We start from the raw sequence: 23,610 nt of genomic DNA on the forward strand, positions 1-23,610 counted from the left end.
TGAATCCAGAACATAACCTGCCCCGGACCAGGTTAGCCGTGCAGCGTAAGATACCATGGCAACGAACACCGATTAAAGCCAAGCTACTTTCATAGTACCTAAAACCCAGAGTTGGCGGAAACTAAACTGAAACATAGCTGGCTAGCCACCTAATCCGGCTTCATGGTACAGGCCCCAGGTGTAACTGATAAAACAATAATGACAAACGAGGAGAACAAGGGGGCGGGGCTAAGGAACAAGATAACACAAGCACACAGCCCAAACAAATGGCCATGTGCTTGTACACAAAACATGGGTCTATCATGATACTGCCTCAGACCAGAGAAAGATAATGACAAGAGGGTAGAATCATGACATTTAGTTTATTTAGTTATTTAATTTGTTAGTTATATTTTAACCATTTCAACCACAATTAAGAACAATTGCAGCATTGCATACAAACCATAGGTAAAATTAAAATAAGAAAACAAATCAAATTGAAATACATATGTGCAATATGTTAATAATAACCTGTATTATTTTAGTATAATTGAGACACTTTTACAGTTTTAATTAATATTTTGAAACAGTTTTTATTTTCATATTTTTATTTTAAAGGTACACTGTGTAGTTTTTTAAGTATTTTATTAGCTAAAATCAATGTCTTTATTCATAAATGTTTCCTCACTGGTGTACAATTACCTCTGACAATGATCTGACTTATCCTCGTTATCGAAGAATTTCTTAACTTTATTTACATGGGACGGGTAAGTCCAAGGAGGCTTCCATGTCGTTCCGCCGTTTTGAAAAACTATAATAGCAGAGAGGGACAAAAAGCACTAGCCTACCTCAACACGTTTCCACAACGCGTTTTCGTTCAGAGCCAGCGTCACGTGACTGAAACCAGCTGAGGCGCTTGTCACTGCCCCGGAAAATCTGAAAGGCTGCACAGCACGGTACTTCACAATGCAGGATCATACTTATGCCGAGCAGGAGAAGGAATCAAAAGAAAGCAAAAAATTTAATTTAAAAGGAAACATGACCGGCGAATTAAAAAAACTAGGGTAATTATCTGGATAGCTTTTCCCAGGTGGAAAGAGCTAATGAAGGAGAAAGACTTTGAATGGGATGCTGAAGTTGCCTACTTTCTTCTCGACAGGTAAGTCAATGTTACGGTCTAAATTACAAGCTTTTTTTCATTGCTTGGTTGTGTAATTCATTAGCATAACAGTAGAGCATGTATAGTTAAACTCGATGAAGTGCTATTGGAAGACATGTTGTCATAGCTTCTTGGTACATAACGGCTACCGTAGTTTGCAACACGCTTTTGAAAAAGCGAGGCGCTAGATAGCACTATTCGTTTGAATGCAAAATACAATTTCACCGCTAGATGGGAGAAATTCCTACACAGTGTACCTTTAATTCAAATTTTAGTTAAAGGGACATTGTGTAGGAATTTCTCCCATCTAGTGGTGAAATTGTATTTTGCATTCAAACGAATAATGCTCTCCGGCGCCTCACTTTTTCAAATGCGCGTTGCATCTACGGTAGCCGTTATGTACCTAAAAGCTATGACAGGATGTCTTATAATAGCACTTTGAGTTTTTCTTCGGGTGAACATGTTTGTTATTTAAAACAAACTGAAACTTGAAACAACGAAAAAAAGAATGTTACAGTATGAACTACTGACTGTCAAAAACATTAACTATGGTAATTAGTAGTAATGCCTTCTTTACTCGTTATATTTTTTGAAGTATGTGCATTGTTAGATATCATCATCATCATAGCCTTCTCTAATGTTACTTTACTCAATAGCTGCTATTCATCAAAGAGCCTGTTTAACTTTTAACTATAAATGTTCGACTGTCTATATAATAAAGTACACAACCAAGCAATGAAAAAAAAGCTTGTAATTAAGACTGTAACATTGACTTACCTGTCGAGAAGAAAGCAGGCAACTTCAGGGTCTCTTTTGAAAGCTTTCTCCTGCATTAGCTATCCTGACAGTAACCCTTGTTTTTGTAATCTCCGGTCACGTTTCCTTTTACGATCTATTTTGGACTTTTTCGACGACGAGGACTCCTTATCCTGTGACTCATATGTATGTATGAATGAACGGTGTATAAATAACCGTGCAGTGCAGCCTTTTAAACTTGCCGCGGCGGTGACAAGCGCCTCTCACTGCTCTGCTCCTCCGCTTCTGCTGGCTTCAGTCACGTGACGCTGGCTCTGAACGAAACGCGTTGGCCTAGTACTTTTTGTCCCTCTCTGCTATTATAGTTTTTCAAGATGGCGGAACTACATGGAAGCCTCCGTGGACTTACCCGTCCCATGTATATAAAGATAATAAATTCTTTGTTTACGAGGATTAGTCTGAACATTGGCATAGGTATTTGTACACCATTGAGGGCATATTTATGAATAAAAATATAGATTTTAGATAATAAAATACCTAAAAAGCTACACATTGTCCCTTTAAAGTTGTAGTACATTTTTTAATTTTTTATTTTTTTTATTTTAGTACATCAAGTTAAAATAAATGATAGAGAACTGTTTTGGAAACTATGCTGAAATAATTTCATTTTATTTAAGTTAACGTTTATTCTATTTCATTTTATTTAAGTTAACGTTCATTTTATTTCAAGTAGGCCTATTTTTAAAAAAACAATTTTTTTTTTTTTAGGTTTTAGATTCAGTTTTAGTTTTTAACCCTGATTATAACAATATGGAGGAAAACGATAAAGTAGACTACAATATATATATCTCTATAAGCCTTTGCATCAAAACTGCATCAACTTCTTTAGTGTCATTTTATACTGCATATACACACTTTCTTTATTCTCTGACGTGCGTCTCCTGTCAACATTGCTCTGTATCTACATGGATAGATGCCACAACTCTATGACTCTACCAACCAGTAAACCCCTCCTCTTAAGCCGAGGATTGTGGGTAACTACTGGGATCAAATTTTGTCAGCATCAACCGTGTCCCTATACTCTCTTCTTCAAAGCCAAAGGCTCGCCTGTCCTTTTGCGACTGTGCCTTTTTTATTTTGCCTGAAAGACTCTTTGATGGGCTTAATACATTTAAGGGCCCTCTGCTCGAAAAAGACGGCAGACAGAAAAGAAAAAGAGAGTGGAAAGACGACAAAATAAAGCATCTTTTCTAAGAAACAAGGTCCCCGAGGAGAATACAACCTCGACTGCATCTAGCCACACATTTGATTGTCCCCTGTGTGTGTGTGTGTGTGTGTGTGTGTGTGTGTGTGTGTGTGTGTGTGTGTGTGTGTGTGTGTGTGTGTGTGTGTGTGTGTGTGTGTGTGTGTGTGTGTGTGTGTCTATTCTGTGGCATCCCACAGTCACCCTAGAGAGTCTTGTAAATGGACACTGCTGAGATCTCATACAGTTCCACTGCAGAACTGGAGGAGTAATGTGTGTGTGAGGATTGAAAACCCCCCAACGTCAACAAAGATGCAAACAAATCTATGACAAATTATTTGGCTTTTCATTATTCATAACACAGCCTACTAATTATTCATTAGTTTCCCAGTTGCTTTTCATGGCGGAAAGATGAATGTGTGAATTTGACTTGTTAAAACTTGATTTCAACTTCCACAAAGGGAAATGAAAACACTTGTGAAATAACTTCTTGAAATGTGAAAAGTGTGTGTGTGTGTGTGCACTTAAAAAGTGATCAGTTGACTTAACTTAGAAAATAGTGAGGAAAAAGTGAGAAAATTATTAAGTCATGCGTAATTGCAAAAATTAAGTTGTCATAGCTGACCACTTTTTACAGTGTGTGTGTGTGTATGTGGCCAAAAGTTTGGCGTAAATATGATTTTTTATGCTCTTAAAAGAAGTCTCTTATAGGGGCCGTTTACATGACACCATTTTCAACTAAAAACTGGTGTTTTGGCTGTTCATTTACACGACAGCAGCGGTTTGGCGGCCTAAAAACGAATTTTTGTGAAATACAGCGTTTTTAGTAGTTTTCGAGGATCCGTGTGAACGGGGATCGTTTTGACACACGTTGTCGTCTGTATGCGAAAACGCAAAATAAAAACTTTTTTTCATTTTTACACACTGTCGTGTAAACGTATACCCTTATGCTCACCAAGGCTGCATTTATTTTATAATAAAATACAGTAAAAACAGTAATATTGTGAAATGCTACAATTTGAAACAACGGTTTTCTTGTTTTGATATATTTTCAAGAAATATATCTAAGAAATCATTCTAATATGCTGATTTAATGCTCAATTATTATTGATGCACAATTATGAATAACAGATTAATATAATATTTTAATAATATATAGTACATTTATACTATAATAATAATACTATTGCAGTTATTAATTTGTAATCATTTATAATAACAATAATGTTATTGTTATTTTATGTTTTATTTATTAATATAATAATTTTTGAAGGTTTTGTTATTTCATTATTTTTTAAAATAAATTCCAGCAATTTCCTGTATTTTAATGAATGAAGCCTTGGTGATCATAAGAGACTGCTTTCAAAAGCAATTTAAATTTATTTTTTCTATTTTCACATTTCAACAAGATATTTTAACCAGCCAAAATAAGTTTTGATATATTAAAAATAAATAATAAATCATTACATACTGTATACAATATAACAAAGTTTTTGCATGATGGTGTAATTATTTTAAATGTAATGTATACAGATGTGATGAACAGTTCGTGCTTAAAAACTGACAGACTTTGCTTTGACTCAGGGATAAATCGCAAACTATTTTAAATTAGGTCGCGGTGCGGTTTGACTCCAGGGACTCTGTTATTGCTACAGGCGTTTCTGACCTCGACCAATCTGACTTACACAAGAACAATAAAGCCGAGCAGCAGAACGGCACAACAGAGAAACTCCTGTTATAAATAAATGTCAAAACTTTTGAGGAAACCATTTATAAACCTGTCATCAATCTCCGTCCAAGGTGCTTTGAACTCAGTAATGAAAACGATAAGGAAGTTATTTTGATGCTGCACATGTATGGCTAAAATTGGACAGGGGTCACAGATGCTTTTTTTTATTTTTTTTTTATGTGAGCGTGTGTGCAAACATACACAATAAAGTGAATCAGATTTTTCACCCATTCAACAAAAATCTGCAATTGGAAGTGTGATAATTGCACACCTATTTTCACGACTAAACGTTGTATCATGCCATTGTTTAAAACCAAAGCCATGTTGTTAAAAAAGCAATGCAAAAATTGTTAGCTTGGAATTTGTGTTATATGAATGCCGATTACTTGTAATCTGGATTACATAATCAGATTCCAAAAATGAAGTACTTGTAATTAGATTTTGTTACATTTTAGAACACTCGTAATTAGACTATGGTTACTTTTTTATTGGTTACATGATTACATTATTCACACAATGGCAGTAAAACATTCATAATTTATTGATTCTCCCTAATTCTTCTTTTTCATGTTTTAAGTTTTCATAAAAAAAAAAAAAAAAGCATATCGCTTATATACATTCATAAAGTCTTCTAGTTTTGTGAAATTGCACTCTATTAATTATGAAATTGGCTATAATTACATGGTAAATTGAGAACCCTAGTTTGGGAAACCTTGACATAATCTAATGTTTAGTAAACTTTGTTAATAAACATGTTGTTGATAACAAAAAATTTAATATATTGTCTTTGTATTTTTATTAGGGCTGTGAAACTATTAATCACGATTAATGGCATCCAAAATAAAAGTTTGTGTTTACATAATACATGTGTGTTTACTGTGTATAATTATTTTGTATATATAAATACACACACATGCATGTATACAGTACAGGCCAAAAGTTTGGAAACATTACTATTTTTAATGTTTTTGAAAGAAGTTTCTTCTGCTCATCAAGCCTGCATTTATTTGATCAAAAATACAGAAAAAAAAAAATGTAATATTGTGATATATTATTACAATTTAAAATAATTGGTTTTCAATGTATTATACTTTAAATTATCATTTATTTCTGTGATGCAAAGCTGAATTTTCAGGATCATTACTCCAGTCTTCAGTGTCACATGTGACATCCAGTCTATCACATGATCCTTTAGAAATCATTCTAATATTCTGATTTATTATGAGTGTTGGAAACAGTTCTGCTGCCTAATATATTTGATGAATAAAAGGTTAAAAAAGGAACTGCATTTATTCAAAATAAAAAAAATATTTTCTAATAATATAAATCTTCTTTACTATCACTTTTTATCAATTTAACACATCCTTGTTGAATAAAAGTATTGATTTATTTAAAAAAAATAAAAATAAAAATACTGACCCCAAATTACTGGCCAGTAGTGTATATTGTTGTTACAAAAGATTTCTATTTTTAAAACATTTGCTTCTTTTTTTCTTCTTTTTTTACTTTTTTTTTTTTCTTTTTTTTTTTTAAAACTTTTTATTCATCAAAGTATCATAAAAAAAAGAATCACAGGTTATGACAAAATATTAAGCAGCAGAACTGTTTCCAACTTTGATAATGAATCATCATATTAGAATGATTTCTAAAGGATCATGTGATAGACTGGAGTAATGATCCTGAAAATTCAGCTAAGGCATCACAGAAATAAATGATAATTTAAAGTATAATAAATTGAAAACCAATTATTTTAAATTGTAATAATATATCACAATATTACATTTTTTTCTGTATTTTTGATCAAATAAATGCAGGCTTGATGAGCAGAAGAAACGTCTTTCAAAAACATAAAAAATTTTATTTGTTCCAAACTTTTGGCCTGTACTGTATATTTAAGAAATATTTGCATGTATATAATGTGTATTTATATAAAATGTAAATTATATATAAATATTTTATATATAAATAAAAAAAATCTTAAATATATACATGCATGTGTGTGTATTTATATTATACAAAATAATTATACACAGTACACACACATATATTATGTAAACACAAACTTTTATTTTGGATGTGATTAATCGCAATTAATCGTTTCACAGCCCTACTTTTTATGTTAATATGCATGGTGCAAGATTATTCTATTCAATTGAATGTGATAAACGAGTTAGGTCAAAAGTAATCTAAAAGTAATCCAAAAGTAGTCAGATTATATTACCTAAAATGTGTAATGGATTACGTTACTAAATACATTTTTTTGTCTTGTAATTTGGTGTGGACTACTATTAGTAAGTAATCTACCCAGCACTGCACTGACACTTGCAGGTGCAAGAAAATGTTCTCTTTGGGATAAAAACCTGCAAGCATTTTGGTTTACTAAGACAGCTCTGGTTGAAATCACAGCATTATATGAGCGACCGAGGTCAAACTCGCCGCTGAAATCCTGGCTCTTCTTCTTTAGAGACAATCACATCTACACTGGTGGGGTTAACCAGACTCAGCTTCCAAAATAACAGCGCACTTGTTTGTTGAGCAAGCTGTAAACAAATATTCCTCTCCAAGACGGCACGGTTATATCAGAAATAGAAAAGCATAATGAATTCAGAGAAGAGCCACTCGTAGAATGCAGAAAACATCATTTCGGCACAAGAGCTTCCCATTTCCGCCTGTCCTCTGGGTCTGCTCAAGCACACGCTGGATATGAAGGCAAATATGTTGTGACGTTTCGGAGTATTGGCCCTTGTTGTGCTGCTCGCTGTGACAGATCATTTTCCGTCATTATTCCGAGCCTTCAGCGACAATTCTTTTTAAAGTGATACACCAGTATCTGGTGTAGGAAAAGATGTATCAGTGTTTAAGAGAAGAGTACAAATGGGATAAAATAATACTGTTTATCTGCATGGGGTGCTGATGGTGCGAGATGCGAAACTATGAATAAAACCATCGAGGTATCCACACGTTTACATAGACCAACGGATAAAAAAAGTGGTGATTTTGATGAATTAATCAGCATATCTATTGACTACTTTAAAATATTAAAATATTTAAATAAAAGCCTAAATTAAATCTGTTCATCATATAAAGCGATCAAGTTTCTTCAGATAATTTGGACTAAACCGCTCGATTCATATGGAATAGTTTTACGATCTCTTTATTAACTTTCTGAAGCATCAAAGTTGTAGTTGCGTAGCTGTCAATGGAGGGACAGAAAGATCTCAGATTTCATCAAAAATATCTTCATTTGTTTTCCGAAGATGAATGAAGGTCTTAAGGGTTTGGTATGACATGAGGGTGAGTAATTAATGACAGAATTTAAATTGTTTGGTGAAATATACCTTTAAGTATGGGCTCTAAGGGGCCTGCCGGAGAGCCAGGTAATCTGTAAAAAAATAAAAATATTATTGTATGTATTTAAGTAGATTAATTAATCACGTGTATTTTAAATCGGTCTGAATGCCTCTTCAAATTAATTTAAATGAAGGAAATCTTATGCAGATATATTTAGTGAAATGCTGCCAGAAAAGATCTTGAAAACAGTATCGTAGTCATCTCTTTTCTTTCAGATTTCTGCAGCGAAATCCTCATCGTAAGTCACTGTGGTGGAGGGTTAAGACCCCACCTGAGGTCCTTATTGCTTTGTTATTGTTGCGGTTCTCTCGGGGAAGCAGAATGCTTGGGGAATAATCGGATGGAGCATAAGTGTGGGCTCTAAGGGGCCTGCCGGAGAGCTGGGTAATTTGTAAAAAATAATATAAACCAATCAGCATCCTACAGTAAAATAAGCACATATTGATGTCCCATTTGACCTCTTCAGATGTTTTCCAGGACATACCGATGTTCTTCAAAAATGCACATAATATACGATAAGGTCAAAGGCCTAATGAATCACTGGCCCGTAAGTAATACTCCAATTAAAATGACTTCCTTTCCGCCTCCCCGTGAGCAAGGGCAGGTGCTAATGCAAGACGGCCCGCTCTCATGGAGGTCACTCACAGGCTGCTATGGGTTATGGTAGGACATCTGTTCTCACTGCTGGGGTCTACGAGCTCCTGGGGTTACTTTTTTCTTTCTTACGCGCTCACAGACATATATATGCACGCACACACTCCCCTCCTTCCATCAGGGTGGTCACTGGAGTCGGCCGGTGTAAGTGAGTTAGGAATATTTGCAGGTGAGCTAATTATTCTTGTGCTGTCATGTTTCCAGTCGAGCGTGCAGGACTAACCCCGATATAATCCCCTGAACACAATCAGCCTTTATTTAATTTTGCTTCTCATATCATGTGCATCCATGCAGCCCCAAGAAAGCATCTCTGCTCGCTTCTGAGACCCTTTCTTCCCATTTAAACAATGAACACCACAAAGAGGCAGAGGTAGGGGAGAGAAAAGGGTCATTCTTTGAATTATTTGTTTGTATTTCCTGTAGCATTTTAAACATTTAGATTTATGGAATAGTTTATTGTTTTAAAAGAGGGAAAATGTGAGGGTTAACAGGATTGATGTGTTATAATACTTTGTCTTAAAAAGAGAGAGAGGAGAGAATAAAGGCATAATGCTGGCTTTTTATTTCCATATTTCGCTGTCCTCCTCCTCACTCTTCTCCATTTCTGTCACCTTTTGATTGCGTTTAAAGCACACTGGGTGAAAGTGTTAACCGAACAGTATAAATAACATTTCTAGCTATACGGTCCACATGGGAGCACATCGAAACCTGCCCTTATTAAGCAGTGCTATATAGATATTTTTCACCATGGTCTATAAAATATCCATTCCCGCCTTTAGGGATACACCGATATGAAAATTTTGGCCGATACCGATAAACGATAATTCTTTCTATTTGAAAGCCGATAACCGAGATATTGGCCGATAAATCTAAATCCAATTTTTTTTTATAATTTTTGAGAGCCTGATTAGAAAAACTAAAGTCTCACTATTAAAAGTAATGTCCCAAGCACACAATTATGATGTTCTCATTATAATTTTATGTTGTCTTTATGACAGACTGCACATGTTGCACTTAACTGTATTTTCCTGTTTTTAAGTGATTCCAATCATATTTCAAGCAATTTAATATAGATAATAAAGAAATAATCCATTATTTATTTTCTTTAATATATCAGCCAAATTTGCATACTGGGCCGATTACGATAATATTAAGAAAGGATTGTATATTGGCCGATACTGATATGGTGGCCGATATATTATGCATCCCTAGCCGCCTTGTAATAAGTTTGATATTTAAAAGCACTAATTAATGACAGGCTGCTGAATTATTATAAATAAATGCAAACCAGACATGATAATGCGGCCACGGTGCAAAGCGGAATTACTTAACAAATGTGTAGATGTAAAAACTGTGTCCACCAAACAGCATCAACCATTTAATAGGGATAGTTAGCATTGTCAAATGATAATGTATATCAAATCAGCAAGGTTTTGCACTCTCTGTTGCAGAAGGTATGCACACACACATAGACATAAACAATCAATCAGTGACTGGCTGGCACTCACAGAGAGGTACTTGCAGTTATGCTGCATCTTGAGGCTTCTATATAATCAAAGAAGTGTTTATCCATGATGGTGGATGTCATTAAAACACATTCTGTCTGCATCTCTCGCTCAAGACACAATCATAAACAGCCTATATAACAAGACTACAGTCTCTCTCTCTCTCTCTCTCTCTCTCTCTCTCTCTCTCTCTCTCTCTCTCTCTCTCTCTCTCTCTCTCTCTCTCTCTCTCTCTCTCTCTCTCTCTCTCTCTCTCTCTCTCTCTGCATTCCCTTCTTTCTCTTTCAAGTGTTCTCAAAGCTGCCTTGAATCCCTAATGATGGAAAGAAAATGAAAAATCTGGATGGGAGGGAAATTAATGTATGTTAATCATTGCTCAGAGCTCATGATGATATAATTTCCAAAACGTACGTGTGTGTGTGTGCTGTGTGTAATTTATACAAATGTTATTAATAATTACACATTTTAGATTTTTTATTTTTAACATTGCTGTCAAAACTAAGTGTGATGACAAGTTACAGTAGATAGATAGATAGATAGATAGATAGATAGATAGATAGATAGATAGATAGATAGATAGATAGATAGATGGATGGATGGATGGATGGATGGATGGATGGATGGATGGATGGATGGATGGATGGATGGATGGATGGATGGATGGATGGATGGATGGATAGACAGACAGACAGACAGGCAGACAGACAGACAGACAGACAGACAGATAGGTGTGACTGTGTCGTCAAAAGTATCAATGTAAAATCATAGTTGTGTGATCATGCCCTATTTGAATATGTTCCAGAAGTAGCAGACTGAACACCACCACAGAACTCTGTCTTGGCAGCAAGCCGAGTTCCCAAATTCCACCCTAAAGTCCAGTCCAATGACCTCATGGGACATTACCTACTGTGGGATGCTAAAAGATGCTAGTCAGACCACACAGCTGGGTAAACAAACGCACACACGCGCACACACACACACACACACACACACACAAACAGAGAGAGAGAGCGCCTCATTTGCTCAACTCAGCCAAAGCAATCACCCCGAGGCACTCATCCTTCACTCCAGAAATACTGTGGACACTTATTTTTATCATGCTTTATTTATTTATTTATTTATTTATGCTTTATTGCATTGTCAAATAAATCCAGTGACTTTATCATATTGCGTCCACTCTCCACCTCAACACATCTCTCATTTTCTCAGATCAGAGAACGTGTGCTGGCACGGCACAACACTGCCACTTATCGGAAGTATCCAGTACGGCAGTCTGTGATTGGTCGATACTTAAAAGTCCTTCAAACAAACTTGTATTTGTCTGTTTGGATTGGTAAATTGCATATAAATATCTGGCTGATTTTCAAGCTGCTTACATAAGGTTTTCTTTATCAGATTGTGTGTGCATATAATATTTACATCTTTCAGGGTCCTGCAGCGTGACCATTGATCTGTTAATTAGCACCCGGATGTGAAGGCCTCCTTATTGACCGTTTGTGCTGGGTAATGAGGACACCTGCGGGACATCTAAATCAATGGAAGTCACCAGGGACAATGCCAAGCAGTTGTTTAGAGGCGTCCCCTAGCTAAGGAAGCGCACGTCCATATTTTTTCTAAAAGAGAAGGTAATTCCAAATGATTTTCTTGGTATATAAATCCCAGTGAGTGCCAGTTCCTCTTCTCAAATTGCATTAAAATGACATTTTAAATAAACAGTATAATTATTCATTATGTTTTGAGCTATACAAAGACATTGGAGAAAATGTACCATGTATCCTGCTATAAATAACATGATAAGATTCATGGATAAAGAAAACTTGATGCTGCGTTAATGATGGGATAAAATTAAATTGTATTGAACATCTTTATTTTAAAACTAATGCTAGATTTTAAAACTGATAGATAGATAGATAGATAGATAGATAGATAGATAGATAGATAGATAGATAGATAGATAGATAGATAGATAGATAGATAGATAGATAGATAGATAGACTGTAAAAAAATGACATGATCAATAAGTCTTGACAATTATGTTTTTACTTTTTAAACTTAATTTTTTAAGTTAAATGAGATTCAACTCATTTTTAAGTCAGTTTAATGTAATGTAAATTGAAATTACTTGCACTGCCAAGTTGATTGTACTTCATTTAAGGCAGCAAGTTTTTATAGATGAATTGTATGGATGGGTGGATAGATAAATTTGCTCACACGTTACTTGAATTTCATCTGTTCACAATTTTATTTAGCTAGTTTTCATTCCATAATTCTAACAGTTTGGCCTCTGAAACTGATTTACCTTCTATTTATAAAGAAAGACTTCATATTTACTTTGCAAAGAAACATTCATCATTCATTAAGTACGATCAAAACAAATTTGTGTAAATTGTTCTTATGTAAACTGTTGCATTCAGTTCAACACAATCATTGGCGTAAATAGATTTACACAGAAAATCGCTTATGTTTAATGAGTGAGGCCTGATGTTTTGACATCGTTTGACATTAGCTTTTAGCCTAGGTTACAATTGGAAACACAATTCATGTACTATATATAAAAAAAAAAAAGAACTAAAAAAATCTGATCTGGCAATTAAGACATGAAAAACACTAGCTTTGATGCCTCAAACAACATATGTTGGATGGTCATAAACATCATACCATATGCTCGATAGATTTTTTCAAAAGAATAATTTGCTTTTGTGGGTCTTTTTAAAGCACAGTGTGATTTGTCTAAAACCCCGGAACAATCCATTGTAAGTCAGCCTAATAGTCTGAAGCTAATCAGAATAAAACATTTTATAATAAGTCTGGAATTGAAATGACAAGAGCGCAACACCTGGTCCGCATTTCACTCGATGAGATTTATGATGGGCCTGTCTTGGAAAGAAAATGTCTAGGCAAAATAATAGAAACATGCTTTGTAATAAATTATAAACTGGTTTTGATTCTAGCAAAATAAGCCAAGCAAATTGTCATACAAGCAGCGTGTACATTCTGTCCAAACAAAACAACAATCCTAATACGGTGTGATAAAGAACAAAGCAAAATTTAAGAGAAGGAATGTATTGTGACTCATTAAACTACAGAAAATTGAACTTGTTTTGTTTTTTTTAAATCCGACTCATTCGTCTTCGTGGTGTTCGAAAAACTCATGGCAACAAATGGTAACCATGGTGATGAAGGTCATGAACTCCTGAAAATCGCACTCAGAGTCGCCGTCGGTGTCCAAGCTTTCCATCAAACTGTCCATTGTTGCTTGATCTTTCACTTGCTGAGGGAGATAAAGAGAAAAACGTAAGAAATACGAAAATAGCTTATTTGCTTAGCATTAAAATATTCAATCTAGGGTTGTCAAATCGATTAATCACATTTAACATAAAAGTTTGTAATTATATAAGTGTGTGTGTGTGTGTGTGTGTGTGTGTGTGTGTGTGTGTGTGTGTGTGTGTGTGTGTGTGTGTGTGTGTGTGTGTGTGTGTGTGTGTGAGTGAGTGTGCGTATGTGTGTATATACATATTAGTGTTGTCAAATCGATTAATCGCGATTACATAATATAAAATACTATTTATATAATATAAGTGTGTGTGTATATATATATATATATATATATATATACACACACATATACACAAATATACTGTATATATACATACACACACACACATATATATAAACAAACTTTTTTGTTAAATGCGATTAATCGTGATTAATCGATTTGACAGCACTAATATATATGCTATTAAATCGATTTGATATATATATATATATATATATACTGTATATATATATATATATATATATATATATATATATGTGTGTGTGTGTGTGTGTACTTTTACTTAGATGAGATTAATCGATTTGACAACACTATATTTTAATCATAATTTCTTTACACAAAAACTCAATTTTGACAGAAATCCTTGATTGTAAATGAAATATTCGTACATTTTCAAGACAAAGTATAGGGTAAAAAAAGTTTTTTTTAATTACCTCAGTAAGAGTCGGGAATTCATGCGTGAGCAGATCCTTGAGTTCGCTCTTTTTTAATTTGTACTTGTCGCCTTCTTTTGACGAGTACTTGTGGAAGGTGTCAATGATGGTTCCCAGGCAGGTCTCTAAGTCGGACATCTTAATGTACTGTAGTGTGTTCGACGTTTTCTGGAATAATTACAAAAAGCACAAAAAAAAATGTTTGAAACCAATTTCAAGCTGTTTAACTTTTCCCCTCAAACGACTGTAAACGTTTAAGTGTTGGAGCAATTTTATGGACCATTAACTTTCTTTCTGTTTTTCACTTGTGCAAACACATTTCTAGTCATTATGAAGTTAGCTTTGCAGTACAGAACGCTTGGAGCGAAATAAGCTGTAAAACATTGTAATGATATAAAAACTTACTAGACTTACCAGCAGAGAGTTTGTCAGAATGAAGCGATTCGGAGCCGAGTGAGATGGGAGTCTATTTATAGGTCTGTAACAGAGGGGCCAGTAGCTTTGAGATTCTGACCTGTCAATCACCAGAACTGACCAATGAGCTTCTGACCTTGTTCTCACTCCACTACACACATATTCAGAGTGAGATACAAAGAGTTGAAGATCAACGCACACACAAAGTATAATAACACTTGTCTGGCCAAATTTATAGTAAAGAAGTGAGTGCAAAAAATCTGTTCCATGAAATAATGCCTTTGCTATCATGCAAAACTTTCTTTACATGAAAAATCGTCTCGTAAACGTATTAAATACGTTTGATTGTCTGCATGTTTTTGATGTTTCTTTGGAAACATCCAGCTTTTGTCCTGTCAGTCTTTTCCAAGGAAATCAAACAGCCTTCTTTTCTATACATTGGTCATCTCATCGTCTCACTCTAGGCCGTAAGGATATGTTCATAACTTTTTTCCTTCTTTTTTCCTCTCCTTTTGATCTTTCCGGGAAGTTCTGTTGCCCATAAGCGCACACAAGTGTTTTGTTGTCAGGCATCTGGGTGGACGACAATAGTGTGTTTGAGAGGAAGTGAGTGGTGTGGCATGTTAATCAGCCGATCCTTTTCTGTTATAGAATTGGCCAGACGTGTGTCCTAAACACCAGTGGACTATTAAACAGTTTTGACACCGAGACAAACACACTCACACACACATACACATTCAATGCACTGAATGACATAATGCATGTACACTACATTTCAATACGCTTTTTTACAGAATAATTTTATGTTTGTTACTGTAGGCAGGATATTGACTGAATAATAATAATAATAACTGCTTTTATTTATTTATTATTATATATTAACATAAATAAATGAATCATTTATTTATGTTAATATATGATTATATATTGTATGTATTTTATATTCAATTAATTCAGTGTTTGAATTATACAATTAATAACAATAATCATAAGAATAATACAAATAATAAGTGTTATTGTTGTTGTTTTATTGAGTTTCTTTTTACAACACCTCAAGGTTGCTTTACAACAGAGAATGAAAATCGCTTGTTTATTTTCATAACTATGAACTCAACTATATATATAAATATATATTGAAATAACATAAATTGAATAACAATAATAATAACAACCATTGTAATTGTTTTTTTAAATGTTTTTAGTGTTGCAATTATTATTATTTACAGGCAGTTTGCATAATAATAATAATTGTATTTACCATAATCATTTACCTTTTAAATATAAACATCACAGCAATATAATTTCACAATTTACCCTTTTAACAATATATAAATAATAATAAAAATAAATATAAATAACAATTATCTAATGCCTATTTTAGCATGTGTTACAATATTATAGAAATGCTGTTATAATAATATAATAAATTCTTTGAATGTTTATGCCTTATGTTTTAACTAATAACTACTATTGTTCTAGGCGTATATAAACAGTGAAATCTGAATTCATGATTTCATGAAATCATGAAGTCATAGTCCATATGAAAATGAAGAGGTGCATGGGAATGCAGTCACGGGGCACTACGATCCTTCACTCTCCCGTCCCACTCCTCCCTGGCGTTTTCCCAGCAGGGCCGGACGGTTGGCGATTGCCGGACGGCCTTTATTCCGCCATAATAAATGTGTCTTTGTGGCCTCATATAGGCAGCACAAGCAAACTGTTGTTGACAGCAAACACTGCATCTTGTGTGGGGTTCGCTGTCCTGACGGCCTTTCTCTGGGGTCAGATGGATATAACGCCCCATGAACAAATCAATAATCCATCTCTCTCTCTCTGTAATACTCATGTGTTGATTTGTTCATCACATTGCAATCTGGGAGTGGACTGCCTCAGATGACTGTTCAATTATGGCTGCTGAATTGTTTTGCAGTGATGAATCAGTGATCTTGATCCAGTCTAAGATGTGTGGGTCAGGTTTATAAATTGTATTTCCATTTATTTCTTTATTTTTCTTTTATTTTGGGCACTGAATTTCCATAAACAGTTGAACATTAACTTAAGTAATTAAATTAAATTAAATTAAATTAAATTAAATGTATTAAATACAAATAATAATAAAATAATGAGACCATTTTATTCTTAATATAAAAAATTTAAAAAATTAATAAAATAATAACTAAATGAAATAAAAAATAGTTATACCATTTAAATGTCCCTAAACAGTTGAACATTAACTTAAATTTAATTATTAAATTTAATTAAAGGTATAGTGGAGGATCTTTCCGAATTTTAGATAAGACCCGCCCTCTCCACTTTTTGAATAAGTTTGATTGATTCACCAGAATGATTGACAATTAGGAGGACCAATAGTATAGGTGATCCACCCGCAAGTAAAAAATCCTCCTCTATACCTTTAAATAAAAAAAACGAAGTAAATTAATAAAATAATTAATAAATGAGATCATTTTATTTTAAACTGGATATTAAATTAAATAAAAAATTTAAAAAATATACAAAATAAATGTAAACATAATATTAAATACAATTATATAGATATTTTTATTAATAAAATAATGATACCATTTTAAACATAATATTAAATTACATTTAAAACTAAATAAATTCATACAATAATTAATAAATAAAATAACAAAATAGTGGGATCATTTCATAGTAAAATAAATAAACTAAATTAATTAAGAAATTCTTAAAAATAATCAATAAATAAATTATTTAAACAGTTAAACTTAATATTAAATCAAATTAAATTTAAATAATTAAAAAAACTAAATAAATTAATAAAATAATAAATTAATAAAATAATATAGCCACTTTAACAGTTAAAATACATAATAAATCAAATTAAAGTAAAATAAATAAATAAATATTAAAAAAATACACTAATATGAGACCCTTTAACAGTTCAACTTAATATTAGCCTACATCCTATTAATTTAAATACATTTTAAAACTAAATAAATTAATAAAATAAATTAATAAAATGAGGCGTTTTAACAGTAAAACTTTAATATTCAATCAAATTAAATGTTAACTAAATAAACTAAATTAATTAATAAAAATAACTAATACAAATAATATGTGATTCTTTTAACAATTAAACTACAACTAAATAAAATGAAATAAATAATAAAATAATTTGAGGTGCTTTAACAGTTAAACTATAATATTAAATCAAATTAATATCAATAAATAAATAGAAGTCAATGCAAGGCCATCATCATGATATAAAATCAAGTGTGTGTGTGTGTGTGTGTGTGTGTGTGTGTGTGTGTGTGTGTGTGTGTGTGTGTGTGTGTATTTGTCCAAGTCTGGCTGTGAATAATCGCCTCTGTAAAAAACGACAGAATAAATGAGCTTTTGTTGGCCGCTAGATTGAGGAACCTGTTCTGTCCCTGTATTGTGTCAGCCATATGATTGGCGGCCCAGTGCACTCTGGGATACTGGTGGTGGCCTGACAGAGGACTCATTCTGAGCTCCAGCCACGCTCAAGATCACATGCTCTCATTGACTACTGTTTCCTTACTACTGTTATATCTATCACTTCTATTCATCTCGACTAAAAAGAAGTGTAAGAAAAACATGGTAAAAAGTTATTTATTGCTGATATTTACTTGCCAGTTTAGTTTGGTTCATTTTGAAATGCTCAGAAATCATTTTTATTTCATTTTTATCTTTGAGTGGGTCTTTTCGATAAAATACATGATCATCTAAAAGTGCAGATATGAGAACCCAATTTCACAGTGGGCGGAGCCACTACTTACATGGCCTTCGAAAATATACTAAAACATAAAAAAAGAGTCATTTTTAGTGATGTCATATCGATTAATCGCGAATAATCACATCTTACATAAAGGTTTTTATATATATACACACAGTACCGGTCAAAAGTTTGGAAGCATTATTATTTGTAATGTTTTTGAAAAAAGTCCCTTATGCTCATCAAGCCTGCATTTAAAAAAAATAAAAAATACAGTAAAAAACAGTAATATTGTGAAATATTATTGCAATTTTAAAATAATGCTTTTCTATTTTAATATCATTTGAAATATCATTTATTCCTGTGATGGAAAGCTGAATTTTCAACAGCAATTACTTCAGTCTTCAGTGTAACATGATCCTTCAGAAATCATTAGGGCCCGAGCACCGATGGTGAGAGGATCATGAAAGCTTTAGCATTAAGTTCTGCCAGGAAGACTTAATTGTTACGTCACTCTACCTTTTCATCTATCCAATCACATTCCAACACTTCTGGTATAAAAGTTCGGTACTACTTACTCATGTTTGAGTTCGCAGATGCTGACGCTTCAATTCACCACCATCCTCCCCACCTCCTCCAAATTGAATCCTTCCCTCCATCCTCCTCACCACCACCACCAGGATGGTCCCTTCCATACCTCACGGGGGTCGGCTGCACCCCTGCCTTGATCTTCAGGCAGGATATGTAGAGTCCGGACCCTCAGATTGCGAGCTACGGACGGGGCCTACGCCAAAGAACTGTATTGCTTGCTGGGTTGCTAATAAATGGATAATTGTCACAGTATTTATTCTCCCGAGTCTTTCTGGTAGAACTATTGTTTTTTGCTCCGTTTATTCTAATATGCTATGCTAATATGCTATATGCAAGTTGCGTTGAGACGCGGTGGGAACGCCCCTGCGTGATTGATATGAATTAAGTCCAATGGCGTGACGGATCAAACAGCTTTGGATCGTGTGTTCGTCCCTGCCTTCGCTTCATTATGAGTGGGGACACACACGATTTATGTGCTGTTTGTTTGGGAGTGGAGCATGCATGGTCAGCTCTAGTAAAAGGGGGCTGACAAGTGTTCACTCATAAATTCCCGACGTGTAACATATGCACTATCGAGAGTTTTAGCTCTGCTCCTGTTGGCTTTCTTCTCGAGGGAATAAAGTTGATAAAGATTCTTTGGCCCGGATCTCTCGTTTGCCGAGGCAGCGTGTAGATTACGGGGCTGCAATAGGGTGAACAAAGTGGCTGTTCGACCAATACCAGAGGCCAGTCTCGAGTGGAAGCTACTGCCATATAAATCTCGTTGGGTCCTGCTCACTATAGAAAAGGCTTCCAGAGTTCAGTTCGGTTCTCGTCCGCCCAGATTTTGAGCTGTCCTCCCTACGGTGGTGGACCCCTAGCAAGCTCTGGTTAAGTCTGGTTCACACGGCAGGATAATTAGGCAGATTTTAGCCCTGATTCACCCCTTCCAACAATCTTAAGGATGTGCTCCGATTATCGTAAAATAATCTGATCAATTATTCCTGCCGTGTGTGGTGTGTTAAGACTGCTCTCGTCTGCTCGGAAGGACGTCGGGACCGCTCCGATCTCAAATCGGGGATATCCAACATGTTGGATTTTTTTGGCCCGATGAAATGAAGTCAATGAAGTGGACTGTGGCGTGTAGCCAATCAGAATGATTGTTTACTCTGAAGTCACGTTTGATCTTGAGGGATTTTGCGAGATTTCCCGTCTGACCTGGGAATGCTCGGGAGTCAAATCGGTTCGTGTGTGATGTGTTGATTTTGCCGTGTGGCTGCTCACCACACACTGTATGAGCAAAACTGTTAGACGCGTGATTTTTTAGTGCCGTTTGTGGGGTCTCTCAGGTTTGGAAAATCGGCCGACAATTTTTTAATCGTCCCGTGTGAACCAGGCTTTATGGAGCAAGAAGTACAGACTCTTCTGCAAAAGGAGGTTATAGAATCAGAATCAGAATCAGAAAGAGCTTTATTGCCAAGTGTGCTTGCACCCACAAGGAATTTGTCTTGGTACTGAAGCTTCCAGTGCACATAAACAAATACAAATACAACTACAACAAGAAACATGGTATATATATATATTAAAAAAAGAAATATATTAAAAAAATGTAAATAGTATAAAAGTAAAAAAGTAGGGTCACAGTTGGGTTTAGTCCGAATAAACATTTACAGATTATGAACATATTTACAGTATTTTGAGTAGTATGAATAATATAAATATAAATATCAGCTGAGTTAGAGAATATTGCACTAGACAGTGGGAGTATTGCACTTACAGGCATATGCCTTGGGGGGCATGTTAAGTGTTCAGAAGGGAAATGGCCTGTGGAAAGAAACTGTTCCTGTGCCTGGATGTTCTTGTGGCCAGTGATCTGTGTCGCCGTCCTGACGGTAACAGTTCGAACAGGGGGTGTCCAGGGTGAGTGGAGTCTGTGATGATTTTACCTGCTCTCTTCCTCACTCTGGAAGAGTACAGGTCCTGGAGGGTTGGCAGGGGGGCACCAATAATCCTCTCTGCAGTCCGGACTGTCCGTTGTAGTCTCCTGATATCCGATTTGGTAGCTGAACCAAACCAGACAGTGATGGAAGTGCTTAAAACAGACTCAATGACGGCTGCGTAGAACTGGATCAGCAGCTCCTGTGGCAGATTGAACTTCTTCAGCTGGCGAAGGAAGTATAGTCTCTGCTGGGCCTTTTTCACAATGTGATTTGCCCACTTCAGGTCCTGAGAGATGGTAGAGCCCAGGAACCTGAATGACTCCACTGCTTCCACAGTGCTGTTCATGATGGTGAGAGGGGGGAGTGCTGGGGATTTTCTCCTGAAGTCCACAATCATCTCCACTGTTTTGAGCGTGTTCAGCTCAAGGTTGTTATAGCTGCACCAGACAGCCAGCTGTTCAACCCCCAGTCTGTTAGCAGACTCGTCACCATTTTGGATGAGACCGATGACGGTGGTGTCGTCTGCAAATTTCAGGAGCTTGACAGAGGGGTCTTTAGAAGTGCAGTCATTAGTGTACAGGGAGAAGAGCAGTGGGGAGAGAACGCACCCTTGGGGGGCGCCAGTGCTGATGGTGAGGGTCCTGGATGTGAGCTTCCCCAGTCTCACTCGCTGCTGCCGGTCCGTCAGGAAGCTGGAGATCCACTGACAGATTGAGGATGGCATGGAGAGCTGAGTCAGTTTGGCTGTGAGAAGATCAGGGATGATGGTATTGAAGGCCGAACTGAAGTCCACAAATAAGATCCGTGCATAAGTCCCAGGTCTGTCAAGATGTTGCAGGATATAGTGCAGTCCCATGTTGACTGCATCATCCACAGACCTGTTTGCTCTGTAAGCAAACTGAAAGGGATCCAGCAGGGGTCCAGTGATGTCCTTCAGATAGGCCAACACCAGTCTTTCAAACGACTTCATGACCACAGACATGAGAGCGACAGGTCTGTAGTCATTAAGTCCAGTGATTTTAGGTTTTTTGGGAACCGGAATGATAGTGGAGCGTTTGAAGCAGCAGGGAACTTCACACTGCTCCAATGATCTGTTGAAGATTTGCGTGAAGACTGGGGCCAGTTGGTCAGCGCAGGCTTTTAGACAAGCAGATGAGATGCCGTCTGGGCCTGAAGCTTTCCTAGTCTTCTGTTTTTTGAAGACTCGGCTCACGTCCTCCACACAGACCTTAAGCTCAGGTTGGATGGCAGAAGGGGGGAGGAGAGGGGTTGCAGGAGGTGATGGTGGATGTGTGAAGTGCACATCAGAGCGGGTGTGAGGTGTGAGTCTGGGCTTCTCAAACCTGCAATAGAATGCATTGAGAGTGTCAGCCAGTTGTTGATTCTCCACAGATGGGGGGGATGGTGATTTGTAGTTGGTGATGTTCCTCAGGCCTCTCCAGACTGATGCCGGGTCGTTGGCTGAAAACTGTTGGCTCCAATCAGTGCAATCGAAGCAGGCCTGTAGATCCTGCTCTGCTTCGTTGGTCCATTTTTTTACAGTCCTTATTACAGGTTTAGCTGATTTCAGTTTCTGTCTGTAGGTCGGTATAAGATGAACCAAACAGTGATCAGAGAGCCCCAAAGCTGCCCGTGGGACGGAGTGATACGCATTCTTTATCGTGGTGTAACAGTGGTCCAATATATTACTGTCTCTGGTAGGACATGTAACATGCTGTCTGTATTTTGGCAGTTCATGGGAGAGATTTGCTTTGTTAAGATCCCCAAGAATGATTAAAAGAGAGTCTGGGTACCTTTGTTCCATTTCAGCTATATGTTCAGCCAGCTGTTGTAGCGCCGCGCTCACACACGCGTCTGGAGGAATGTAAACATTCGCGAGAATGAATGAGGAAAACTCCCGCGGCGAGTAGAAAGGTTTACAGTTTATTAAATGCGCCTCTAAATTAGGAGAGCACATCTTCTTCAGTGTTGTTACATCTGAACACCAACTTTCGTTAATGTAGAAACACAATCCACCACCTCTAGTTTTCCCCGTTAGTTCCGCGATGCGATCCGCTCGGAACAGCTGGAAGCCCGGCAGATGTAGTGCGTTGTCCGGTATGGCTTCACTCAGCCAGGTTTCAGTGAAGCACAGAGCAGCGGAGTTTAAAAAATCCTTGTTAGTGCGGGTGAGGAGAAGAAGTTCGTCCATTTTGTTAGGAAGAGATCGGAGATTCGCAAGATGAATACTGGGGAGTGCAGTGCGGAGGCCGCGCTCGCGGAGTTTAACCAGCGCGCCAGCGCGCTTCCCGCGTTTGCCCCTCCGACGAGAATGTCCAGTAAAACGTCTGAGAAATCAGAAACCCTGAGAAAGGGTTCATCCTCCCAGCAGGGAGTCAGGGGTTTACAGCCGTTACTTCATTGTTCCAAAGAAGGATGGAGGCTTACATTCAAACAGATTGTGTCACAGATTCAGTCCGAGGACTGGTTTGTCACGTTTTGAAGGACGCGTCCTTCCATGTAGCCATCCATCCTCATCACAGGAAGTCCCTGAGGTTCACTTTCGGGGGCGAAGTGTACCAATATCGAGTTTTTCCCTTCGGCCTAGGTAAAACTAGGCCAG

The 23,610-nt window shown here is 36.1% G+C and overlaps 1 protein-coding gene across 2 annotated transcripts; it reads right to left on the minus strand.

Moving 5' to 3' along the window:
- Window positions 1-13,494: 13,494 nt before the first annotated feature.
- On the minus strand, window positions 13,495-14,938 carry s100b (S100 calcium binding protein, beta (neural)). Of its 2 annotated transcripts, none has more exons than XM_082138922.1 (3): window positions 14,781-14,938; window positions 14,367-14,534; window positions 13,495-13,647 (listed from the first exon to the last, which is right to left on the minus strand). In XM_082138922.1, exons 2-3 carry the CDS (start codon window positions 14,502-14,504, stop codon window positions 13,498-13,500), a joined length of 288 nt encoding a protein of 95 aa, XP_081995048.1. In that variant the 5' UTR covers window positions 14,505-14,534; window positions 14,781-14,938; the 3' UTR covers window positions 13,495-13,497. The 2 variants fall into 2 exon arrangements, with proteins under 2 accessions (XP_081995048.1, XP_081995047.1); XM_082138921.1 differs by having other exon boundaries at window positions 14,772-14,791.
- Between the last annotated feature and the right edge of the window lie 8,672 nt (window positions 14,939-23,610).

The sequence above is a fragment of the Leuciscus leuciscus genome (genome assembly GCF_965113295.1).
Source record: "Leuciscus leuciscus genome assembly, chromosome: 15".
NCBI classification, from domain to species: domain Eukaryota; kingdom Metazoa; phylum Chordata; class Actinopteri; order Cypriniformes; family Leuciscidae; genus Leuciscus; species Leuciscus leuciscus.